Source organism: Lolium rigidum, chromosome 5, assembly GCF_022539505.1.
Source record: "Lolium rigidum isolate FL_2022 chromosome 5, APGP_CSIRO_Lrig_0.1, whole genome shotgun sequence".
NCBI lineage: Eukaryota > Viridiplantae > Streptophyta > Magnoliopsida > Poales > Poaceae > Lolium > Lolium rigidum.
Genome location: NC_061512.1, coordinates 85,010,213 through 85,022,295, shown reverse-complemented (window position 1 = coordinate 85,022,295; position 12,083 = coordinate 85,010,213). Strand labels below are relative to the sequence as shown.

General features: G+C 46.2%; 1 protein-coding gene across 1 annotated transcript; it reads right to left on the bottom strand.

Annotated features, from left to right (window-relative positions):
- Positions 1-2,309: 2,309 nt before the first annotated feature.
- On the bottom strand, positions 2,310-10,761 carry LOC124653447 (metal transporter Nramp5-like). Its single transcript, XM_047192513.1, has 12 exons — positions 10,591-10,761; positions 10,246-10,324; positions 10,123-10,163; positions 9,807-9,885; positions 9,613-9,717; positions 6,813-7,104; positions 6,636-6,705; positions 6,345-6,518; positions 6,117-6,221; positions 5,751-5,882; positions 5,290-5,385; positions 2,310-2,901 (listed from the first exon to the last, which is right to left on the bottom strand). The coding sequence occupies exons 1-12, from the start codon at positions 10,699-10,701 to the stop codon at positions 2,563-2,565; spliced, it is 1,623 nt and encodes a 540-aa protein (XP_047048469.1). The 5' UTR covers positions 10,702-10,761; the 3' UTR covers positions 2,310-2,562.
- Positions 10,762-12,083: the final 1,322 nt, after the last annotated feature.

Here is a 12,083-nt window from a genome sequence, read left to right as displayed (position 1 = left end):
CCAAGCGTTGCAGTCCGGTACGTATGCGCACGTGTATCCGTGCGGGATCTCCTTAGGCGGCTCAGGTAGGAATTGGTAGTCACTAGGATCACCACCAACCTTGTAGACGACATATGCCGCTGAGTTCGGCAGTTCCGGTGCTGCCCATGCGAACGGCTGGGGCTGGAGCGGCATCTCTCCTTTGAAAGTCCCCAGAGCCGGTCCCGACGGGGAGTACCGGTGACTCATGATTTCCTGGACGACGCGCAGAGCGACACGCTCCAAGGTGTTCACCGAGGCTCTCGAGTGGCGGTGCAGCGAATGAGCCACCATGTAGTTGATCTCCTGCCGCAGCGACCCGGTGCGTTCTTCGATGGGGCGGACAAGTCCACTCCATCGAGTGCGCCTTCAGGTGTGAAACCCTTCCACCGACGCCATGGGAGCGGGTTCGGTGGAAGGAGCCGATGAGTTCGGCTTCGAGGGTTGCCTTGATCTCGTCATGCTTCTTCTTGAGCTCATCAGGCAGATCCGCGTACGTGACCGGAGTGTTTTCCGCCATCTCGGATGTAGATGGCGATGTCGTAGATGTCGTCGACTGTCCCACCGGGCGTGCCAGAATGTGTTGACGTCAGAAACCCCCTGGCGGGCAGAGACGGGCAACACCGTAGAGCCGGGAACAACTAGGGCTGCGGCTGGCCCTAGTCCCTCTGAGCGACGGCCCGCAAAGCCTCCTGGTCGCACACGCCGATGTTTATCACAAGGGCGTGCCACCTGACCTATACCTGGTCAGGAAGGTGTGGATGATGCCTCGCTTAGTTTCCTGCAGGGCACACACGTAAACGTTAAATACGAGCCTCGATCGGCTCTCGAGGTTATCCCGTGAATCGGCTCAAAGAGCCGATCCACCCATGATTCGGACGAGGTGTCCGAATATATGGTGGTCCCGCTTGATCAAGGTAAAGCTGATTAGATCTACGACGATCTGGGGTTTTCACCGCATAATCGGATCATCCTACTCACGATTGGGCCTCGCGCTCGCGCACGGTGACCGTAAGCCGATCCTCGACAGGGCCTAAAAACCAACACGAGGTTGATCCCCGGAACATCCGTTCTAGGACTAGCAAACGCCACCCTACACGCCGCTGGATCCTCCAACCCTTTGTAAGGCCTAACTATTGCAGATGTTAAACTAATCGTTGTAGAACAAGGAGCAATCGTAACGGATCAGATCTACTAAACTATGATCAAGCGGGGTGCCGCCCCTACACCTAAGATAGGTGTAAGGGCGGCTAGACATGCAAGGGTTGCACTACGAAAGCATGCAGCATGAAGAACAATGCTAACCCTAACATGTCTAAGATAACTACGTTGCTCGCCATCAAAAAGGCTTCAGTACGAGCAACGCTTGAACAACGTAGGCAGGCTTGTGCTTGCCTAGATCGCAAGATGCGATCTAGGCAGCATGATGCTTACCGGTAGAAACCCTCGAGACGAAGGAGTTGGCGATGCGCCGAGATTTGTTTGTGGTTGAACGTTGGTTGTTGTTTATTCCATAAACCCTAGGTACATATTTATAGTCCGGGGGACTTTCTAATGTGGGCGTGCACTAAACCGTGCACGGGTAAAACTCTAACTTTTAATCTAGATACAATCTACGTAATCAAAGATACACGGGCAAACAAGCCCAACTCCTCCATGCAAGGCCGCTTCGGAGATCTTCCACGTGTAATCTTCCAAGCCCATCCTGATCGCGGCCCACTTCTGACTCGGTCAAATTCTGGTGATAACAGGAACATAAGCTTCTAGGTCTCTATAGGGTTCTCTATTGTGCTCACATTTTTACCGCCAAAGGTTGGCTCCCACTAGTGCTATTCGTTGTGGTGGGCTAGTCACCCACATTGATTACCGCAAGAACATCCATTTGCTCCAAATGATTGATGTTGCAGGTGGTACGATCATGGATGAACCTTACATGATCTCTTGTGGATTTTGGGGAGTTTACAGAGTTGGCCGTAGTATTCGTGTTTTTCATTTTTTATGAACCTAACCAAACGCCTCACAAGCAAGAAGTGGTCCCCATTTCGCAAGCTTTTTCTATGACGGGCAGATTATTACCTAGGTTTTAACATTAGACCTCTGATCATAGCCAATAGTACGCCCCCTACCCACATTTAAAGACGTCGGCACACCAGGATGGGAATGTAGATCGATGACACTCTACCATCAATGTCGACATCCTCTTTATATATATTCAATATTGTAGATGGTGATATTTTTCGTAAATACTAGGTCAAACAAGTAGTACTCCTTCCGTCTAAGAATAGGTGTTTTAGTTTTGTTTAGGTACGGTCGTACGGATGTATCTAAACACATCTTAGTTATAGATACATCCGTATCTAGAAAAAATTGAGACACCCTATTTTTAGATTTTAGACGGAGGGAGTATTTGACTTGACTAAACTTACATGTATATTATATTTAAGGATGAAGGGAGTAGTAAAGATATAGTATATCCACAAGACAATACGAGACGACAATACGTATGGCTATAATAATTAATATAAACCTTCTACTGCTAACTAGCTAGTCTGATCTAGCGTGGGCCGGGAGCGGTATGTCTGCCAAGTCCTCACGGTACGGTACGGACTCGTCGTCGTCGATCTTGACACCGACGCCGGCTGCCATCTCCGTGTCGGCCTTGCAGGAGTCGGCGACGAAGGTAACTACGGTATCTTTCCTGAAGGTGAGGTAGACGACGGCAACGACGTAGACGAGCATTAGCGGGAACACGACGATGCCGACGAGTACGTTGGCGTACTTGGGTAACGAGTTGCTGATGAGCCATCCAACGAAGCTTGTGCTCAGGAAGTAGACGTTGATGCCAATCAGCATCAGTCCGAGCGTCCAGGAGAAAACGATGATCTGCACACGAAAGCAAATCTGCAATTAACTAAGCAGCAACGTAGGTGTACTTTCAGTAAAAATTAACGCACGTTCCTTATCACTTTATGTTCTATATAAATCGCCAACTAATATGGAACGGTGCACCACATCTTTTATCTCTAAATAGGAGACCCCCACTACCTCATTTTCCAGCCACCTCGTGCATCCACGTCGCCTTCATTTCCCTATGCGATGCGCTCTCGACCAACTCGCTCCAGGGTTGTTTCTTTCTGCATAGGATGGCCGAGACACCCATTAATCCAGGAAATCCTTCAGCCCACTAGCAGTCCAATTACCCAAAAACATTTGAGCCGATCCATATTTGATCAGGGCAGCGACGCAGCCGTAGGTCATCGACGCTTCCTCTTCTTGCTATGCACGACGGCGCACTTGGTCTCTTCGTTTATCTCCCCACAATCTGCACTTTCCCTACGCATGAAACGCTGCCATTATTTTATTGCCCCCACCATCCGCCTCTTCACATTCAAACCTTTCCACTGAACCTTTGCCTTCTCGCCGCATTATATAATCCCAAACCGGCAGATGCAACGATGGGCAGCGCCCTCCTCCTATAATCCTGAACAAGCAGAATCATCGCTTTTATATCTATCATATATAAGCAGGACAGGGGAATGGAGTCATATCTGACTGATTCCATGCATGCTACATCATTCGATGGTATAGTTTCTGATGGCGTACTTTTCTTGGATACATTCGGTCCTTAGTCCTTACCACAACAAATATGATTGCTTCTTCCTCTCCATGTATGCAACAAACCCACCCTATGTTTGATTTTTTGCTGATTGTTTTCGTACTCAGATCAACGTCTCCATTACCCTCACATGCAGTGTTCTACCAGGTGCCTTCCTGATCAATCGCAGCAGCCTTTTAGTCTTTACTTTCATGGAGTTAATGTTTGATTGTTTACTGTGTATCCCATTTGGCTTAACATACTACTTTCCCTATACTTGGATACCGATGTGTGATTTTGAGTTTTGCAGGTAATCCAGACAGAGATGGCAAGGTACGTTTGAAATGCTAATTCATATAGTTGTCCTATTGGCCTCTGTGGACTCTACAAGGAAATAATATTCTTATATGCACTGGCTTTTTGTTCGTATTTGAAATTGTTCATTCATTTTGTATAAGATTGTTTATTCATATGACTTTTGTAATTTCCATTCTTAATGAATGGTCAAGATGAAGGTATTCTAATCCATTTAATCCTCTATTCAATTTTCATATCTAGATGTCTGCAGGTTAGAAGGGACCAAGATGCATTCTTTGTTGTTATTCTCTTTTCTTAAACAATGTTTGAGTTTCAGTGTATAATTGTGATTATTTCTGTTTCAAAGAAAATTATTGTGGCTTCTGTCGATCAGTGAAAACAAAGGCCACAGTTTCCTAAGGCGAGCCTTAATTTTCATATATGCAAGTGTAGTTTCCTGTATCTTATATTAATTTTAGAATCTTAAGGTACTTACCGAGCTCGGAGAAAAATTGTTTCAAACTTGAGTTTCCATTAAGGCAAAGTGCAAACGTTTGAGAAATTTATGCTTGAATGGTCCACTCCTTGCTTATCCGTTCTTCCACAATTAAGTGATAGTAAAACGAATGTGTATATAGTGGTGTTTCGCTAAAAGTAGCTGGTAGCTGATACCTTCTTTTTGTCTTAGACTGCAGCTCCAAAACTGTCATCAAATTAATTCGTCTAAATATTTGTATGAACTGTTTGTTCCTTTTCCTCTGTAGAAAATCATTGCATGTCAATGCTAAATGGACCACTCTCCGTCAAAATAGGAATTCCAGTGAATCAGTGTTAGAAGATGCAGCATCAACAGAAGCTGAAATAGAAGTTGGGTCCGGTCTGTAACATTAATTGTATATCAAAATAATGAGGAAAGTCTGAGTATCTTCCACTGTACAAATTCAGACAGTTCGATAGCATCTTCTTACTGTATAAACTCTGACAACGAGTCATGTTTTCGTAATGTGTCAGTCACCAAGACGTAGCAGTACAAACTTTGTTTTCATGAGTTATCTGTCCATGCACCTCTGCTTATGGCCCATTTTAATAGTGTGGTGTGTCACTATTCCCGCAGCAACCGCGCGGGGTATCTTCTAGTTGGTATAACATCCATCAACAAACTATAGCTAGCACTACAATACACTATTTTGTTTGGTTGGCTGTGATTCTGCATGCATGAGTATCATTCATGCACGGAGAACATGGCATGCATATGGGTACGATAATGTGATGGGATGCACAATTATTGAAGTGCATGCACGATCATGCAACGCAGGTGTGTACGAACGTAGGTTTGTCCAAAAACAAGCTATAATTAAGGAAACACATCGGATGCTTACGTAGATGGAGTTCTTGTGTGGTCCCATCTTGCTGCTGCTGCTGCTGAACTTTAGAAGCGGGATGAGTGCAAATGGCAGCTCAAACGACAGTATCATCTGTAGAATTCAATCAAAGGTAATCAATTATAGGAGCCCAATCATTTTGATGCTGTCGTTAGATTGAAGAAGGTCTAGAATGCGCACTCTCTTGAATCTACTATTTTGCATTTTAAGATCACAAATGTGCTATGTTAGTGCGTTTGTTAGCTAAGAACTCGGTAGCTGCTAACGAGTGCATGGTAGTGAAGTCGTGCTATATATGTATAGTAGTGGATGGGGCATTATATGGATATGTGTGTTTTCTGACCGAGTGGTGACGGTGACTGGTGCTTCGCAGGTGCTAGTGCAACCACGGTCGTTTTCTCACTGCTAACAATGGTATTGAGGCTCGTGGAAATAGAGACGTGTGTCGAGCACCGTACCGATGCTATGATTATGAGACGTCCGGCGCCATTTGACCCGCCGATGATGGAGACGACTAGGCTCGGCGCAATGGCGATGCAGCGTGTCATCAGGTTCCTAAGCCATGTCTTCATCTTGATGTCCAAGAACCCCTAGGTTAATTACAGTGGAAATGAATTGTCAATTTGTGCTTCAAGATTTATCACACCCTTTTAAGAAAACGAAAGATGCAACCGTAGGTGGACAAAAAGAAGAGATTAATGGTGGAGTCCTACTAGGCTTTGCACAAATATAAGATAAAAGATGACAAGTAAGTAAACGGTTCATAATAACTAATAACTGCAAATTGTATCTGAAAATCCTGTATTTGCTAATGTAATTGGTACCTGCATGATGTACTGGCCGGCGTACGTGCCGGTAATGGTGGAGCTCTGCCCTGAGGCTAAGAGCGCCACGCCGTACACAATCGAGCTGGACTTGCCGAGAACGTTCTGAAGGTTTTCATAGTAAAAAAATATCAAGATTTGAATAGTTTAAGATTTCAGTTGAGAGGAGAGAATGACAAATTACTCCACTAGTACTAGCTGCACGTTGTGTAAGAATATTTTTCGTACCTTTAGGAGAAAGGAGGAGTTATCCAGGCTGAGTTCGCTGCATCTGTCTGCGTCTTCCACTGAGAGGTTCTCCCCGAAGCAGACAGTCCCGGAAACGGAGATGATGGCGATGTTGATGAGCAGTGCAACGAACAGCGCGAAGCCGCTCTCGTAGAGGAAGAACCTGCATGCGTCCTGCACATCGATCCAGATCCAATGGAAGAACACCAGCAATATCAGTGTAATGCTGCACTAAATTATCCATGCCTCTAGCGAATATATACTATTTGTACAACATTTGAAGTCTCCCACCTTGATTCCCCTTACTGACGCCGGCGTCTTCCTTGAGAGCACCAAAGCCGAATGCAAGAACAGGTTGTGTCTGTAATTTATTGGCCAGAAGCGATATCATGTTTAGTTTAAGTTGATTAATTAGGAGATCAACGATAGATGCCTATAGTAGAGTATGTTTAGTGAGCAGCTTCATACGGCATAACAAGAGCCCCAAGGAGGGCAATGGCGTCTCCGGTGGCGCCGTCTCCCTTGAGTTTGGGGATGAAGAGCCCTTTCAGGACCTCCTTGGCCGGAGGCTTCACTATGCTCAGCTCACCGAAGAAGCACGCCGCCATGACGAACACCAGCATAGACACCACGAACTCCAGCTTGCGTACGCCGTATCTCTGGAGGCCAAGCAGGAGGAGCGTGCTGCTGCCGGTGATGAGAACCCCGATCCACACGGGGATGTGGAACAAGAGTTTCAGAGCGAAGGCCGTCCCGATAACTGCAGACAAAAAGAATGACGGTTAATAAGACGAAGTGAGTAGTTTTTTTTTGCACATGGTAAGACAACTGAGCCACGGCGATGACTGGGTATGAGTTTATTTTCTTGTTAACTCATTCTGGATCGTGACTTCCCCTTTATGTACTTATATGATGTTCAGAGATATGCTTAATTAGCTCTTTTATTGTTAGCAACTGTTGACTAACGATCAGCAATTAGAACAAAAAGAAATACCGCCCTCATAGTAGATTAAAAATTGGATCTAATGACATTATTGAAAAACAGTTTGATCCAACGTAGGGAGCCAATGAGCTTAATTGCTTATTTATGACAAAGTGAAATGTGCAAATTTTATCGCTCCCCTGCAGCCTACCTGAGAGAGACCTAAACCCTAGCTGCCGGGCCCCTCAGCCCATCTACTAACGGTGGCGGCGGCGCTAGGAATTTCGATCCAAAACGGATGTGGCTGCGTGCGGTGCTCCGGCCATTCGGCGTCACGTGGGAAGCAGCGCGGTGGTCCCGAGGCGAGGTGGATCCGCGCGCTGGTGGCGCGCGATGGGCCGGGTGGCGGGAACTGCTAGCGTGTGGGGTGGGGGCTGTGTGTGGTGCGTGCAGCGCTGGGGCGGAGGCTACGAGCAATGCTCGGCACTTCTTGTGGGTCCCCGGACCAGAACTGCGCGCGAGCGCGCTAGGGGGATGTTGTGCTGCCCCGTGCATGGAGGACGCTGGCGCGTTGGCCCTAGATTGAGGGCAACGTCATTGTTGCTGAAGCGTGGCTGTTTTCAGGTTGACTCGGTGGTGTTTCTTCGCGGTATTGGGTGCACCCTAGGAACGCCACCGATCTTGTGTGGTGGCCGACGGAGGAGGTTCATGGCACATTTTGCTCTACTCCGGTCTGGACATCTTGGATGTGCAGTTCGGTGAGGCTTTTTTGGCGGTTGGGAAGGGGATTCGTGCGAAATCTTAGCAACGAATTTTGTTCGGTACAAAGAATGGCGGAGTCTTCGGATGTCGCTCCTCTTCTTGGAGGCATCGTTGAGGAGCCTCACATTCTCTCCAGAGACAAGGATTTGGTCTCTCGACGTGAAAACCGATGATCCGGTTATGCGGAGGGGCGATGGTGGCGTCTTCGTCGCTTCCGTCTTGAGGGCGTCGTCTTGGATAGTGGAAATGTGGTTGTTTGTTGGCGTTACTCTTCTGCCGGGGTTCGTGAGCGCCGGGGCGGCGGCACCGGATGGTGATTGTGCGCAAAGTGGCCGTCTCGAGTTCCATGACAGGCAACAACTTCATCGGGTGTGGCAGCTCGTTGGCTTGGCATGTGTGACAAGCTCGTGTCGCTTGTGAGGCGAGGTTGTCAGCTCGGTCGATGCATCTCAGCGAAGGAGGTTGGACTTTACGCTGGGGTGGCCGCTCCAGATATTGGTGTGGAAGCCATGTGGTCTGCGGGCGGTTTGTTAGTGCAGCATGCTGCAGGTGTCCGGGTCGTGCGGCGTCGCAGCTCGATCGCGACCGGTGTTATGTCATAATGGCTGTTCTACAAGGTGGTGTTGGTGGTCTGCGCTGGGCGTGGCGGAGCAGCTGGATGTCCCGACGGCGACCCCGAAAGTTTGATAGTGTTGAGGGTATCGATTTCGTATCGTGTGGGCGGCAAGGTCTTCTCTCCGGCATGGGTGGGAGGCCAGCTAGTCTCGACGAGTGTGTCATCCGTTGTATTGTCAGTGTGTTTGGGCCGTTAGTGTGTTGTTGCTTGTCTGGGTTTGGCCCTGGCTGTGTCGGTTTTCATAAAAAAGTTATCCTCACCAAAGACAATTTAGCTCGCCGAAATTGGAATGGTTGTAAGAAATGTGTGTTCTGTGATTCATCGGAATCAATAAACCATTTGTTCTTTGATTGTCCCTTCGCAAAGCTTATTTGGAGAGTTATTCAGTTTACCTTTAATATACCCGCACCGACTAATGTCACAAACATGTTCGGGAACTGGTTAAATGGGGTGGGTAAGACAGCTAAAGTTAGAATTAGAATTGGTTTTAGCGCGTTGATGTGGGCTATATGGAATAGCCGTAATGACATTGTCTTTAACAGGAATACAAATGTTAATTTTTTACAGGTTATCCGTATGGTATCACACTGGATCCACGATTGGTCTCTCTTACTGCCGGAGGCGCAACGAGAGCCTATGCATGCTGGATGCCGCCGGCTGGAAGCGGTGGCACAGGCTATTTACAGCCAGGCTGGTTGGCGACCTACTAAACGACTTCAAGATGCATAAACGTGTCACTATACTGTTTCGTTGGCTAGTTTATGTGTACACGTTGTATGATCTTTGAGTTGTAAAACGTTGATAATATTTTGATACTTTGGGTAATAAAGAGGGCTGTGTGCATCGATTGATGCAGAGGCTGGGGATATACCCCATTTCGAAAAAAAAAATTAATGGATAGGCAGAGCTTTTGCCTCGTTTTAAAACAAAAAAAATGCAAAATTTGAATATGGTATTAATGATCTGACCTTCTGGGATATCAGCAGCGATAACCGCTAGCTCTGCAAGGAGCCATAAGCAGATCATCACGAACTTTGGATACTCGCTCTTGCATATCTCAGCGAGATGCTTCCCTGTATGCATGTGCCCATTAGCATCAATTTGCATTTTATTATTTCAAGATCAAGTATAAGTGGCCAAATAATGTTCCCAGCTTTAATACCTGTCACCACGCCAAGATTAGCCGCTAGTGATTGTATAATCAGTGCGAAGATGAGACCAATCAGAATCACCCAAAGGAGCTACAAGGACACAACGAAGTGGACAAAGCAAAAGACTGAGTTGCATTTTTCTAGTAACGGTCTGGAAACGTTGAAAAGGTCGAGATTTTGTGGAGAAGCTTGATAACGAATGCAAAAAAGTTGTATGATTTTAATAAAAAGCTAAAAAAGTGTCTCCTGATTTTACTGCAAAGTGGATCCTAGTAAAATGAGAAGTAGAATCATCTCAATGAAAATACGAGTCGCTGAAAAATGCACCTCATATCTGTGGTTGGCACCGGCTTGCAGATCAGTTTCCACTGCATCAGTTTCATCACCGTGAGAACTACGCTGTAGAGAGGGAAACAGAGCAAGGAGAAAGCGAGAGAAGGAGATGCTCACAATTTCCAGGATCTAAGTAGGCCAGAGACACCATGAACCCTGGTCCAATATGAGCAAGGAACCTTTTCCATGCTGGCTCCTGTGATGCAGAACCAAGCAAAACAGAATATCATCAAGACAACGAGAAACAAAACTCCATCATGCTCAATCTTTCCTCCATGATGCAAAACGGAAGAATTATTTTGATCTCCCTAGATATAGCTACTACATCTGTTCCAAAATATAAAACTTTTAAAAAAGCTAGTTTCAAAATGGAGGTAACCATTGCTAAACATGGCATGATCATGAGCTTGTGTGTGCCAGAGTGATAAACAGCAGTACGACAACTCGGTAGAGAAAACACACCTTAATGAACTGATAACTTTCTTCAAGGTTCTTAGCGTCCTGATCTTGCGCCGTGTTGGACCGCCAGCTCTTTCCTCTGTCGCTGCCTGGTGTTTCTCTCTCAATCTCCATTGGCGTCACTCGGGCCGGCTTGGAGAGAAGAACACAGTATGTCTGCCGGCTAGATTGGGAGAAGACGAGTTCGTGGGCCTGCTTTGCCACCTATTGTGGGGCTTATATAGAAGGAGTGGAAAGAATTATTAGGTCCAAAGATTAAAGAAAGAATATGTCGGGCCTGTTCCCTTTGTGTGAACGTACAAAACAAATGTCCAGCTGGCATGTGTTAACCAGATCTAACAAGGGATGCCAAGAGTAGTACCCTCTCTACCTTTTTCTGCTAGAGTGTGTTTGCATTCAAGGTCACGGTCACTAAAGCCTTGCCTGGCTATGTCTAGTATCAAGTATTTGAGCTAGGTGAAGTGGATGAGAGGCCAAGTTTGGTAGTCTGGGTATTTTTAGACCGTCTGACTGCCCTGAAACGTACGCGCATAACATAGTAAAAAATGCCGTCATCACTGACCATTGTGTTCTTTAATTACTTCCGTGTTAGTCGCTTAGTGCTCCTGAAGATCGACACCCATCGGAGCAAAGCACACCATCCATGGAGAAGAAGTAAGAGGTAGAGGAAGCTCGCCTACCATTCGCAAGCACCGAGGACTCCGACCCCGCAACCCACAACCATGGTTTTAAATAGCCGGCTATAGCCCGGCTATAGCCTTTCGGGAGACCTGCCGCTGCGGCTATGCCCTTATAGGCTAAATGAGAAAAACCGCTAATAGCCGGTTATAGCCCAATTTAGCCCCTATTTAGCCTTTAATTTAGCCGCTAAACCTCCTGCATTTTAAATTTCTCATCTCTTCTCTTTTTTATTTTTTGTTTTCCGAATTTGCGTTTAATATAATTAGATAAAACTTGTGAGTTGAATAACTGAATACTTATTGGACTTGAATAGTTGAATAATTTGTATCACGAATCGTATTTGAGTCATAGTTTTCCTCTTCTTTTGGTAAGATATGACTGAAATATTTCAAAAAATTTAAAAAAGGCTAAATGGAATAGCTCGCTATAACCCGGCTATAGCCTTTTATAGCCTCCAAAAAAATCGCGGCTAAATGAAATAGCCCGCTATTTTAAACTATGCCCACAACCGGAGTCTCTCAAGTCATCCAAGACCCAGCCCAAAAGACGTCTTCCGTATGGCTGATTTCCTTCGCAATTTCGGATTTCACGTGAAATTCCAAGTCAGTCAGAATCAATCCGAAATTCTGAGTCAAATTCCGAATAAGTCGAAATTCCGAACTTATTTCAAGTTTTTAACAAAGAGCTCATGAATTAGTCCGGAACCAACTCGGAATCAGTTCCGAGGATTCCGACTTACCGGGAATTTCACCCACATTCCGAGTTCATTCCGGAATACAAGGATTTGCTACTTTTGATCCGTTTTGGGGCAGCCC

Coding starts and splice junctions, on each gene's coding strand:
- LOC124653447 (XM_047192513.1), bottom strand. CDS start 10,701: ATGGAGATTGAGAGAGAAACACCAGGCAGCGACAGAGGAAAGAGCTGG. Junction 7,105..9,612: donor CGCTGCTGATATCCCAGAAG/GTCAGATCATTA, acceptor TTTTGTCTGCAG/TTATCGGGACGGCCTTCGCT. Junction 5,883..6,116: donor CCGGCCAGTACATCATGCAG/GTACCAATTACA, acceptor TAATTAACCTAG/GGGTTCTTGGACATCAAGAT.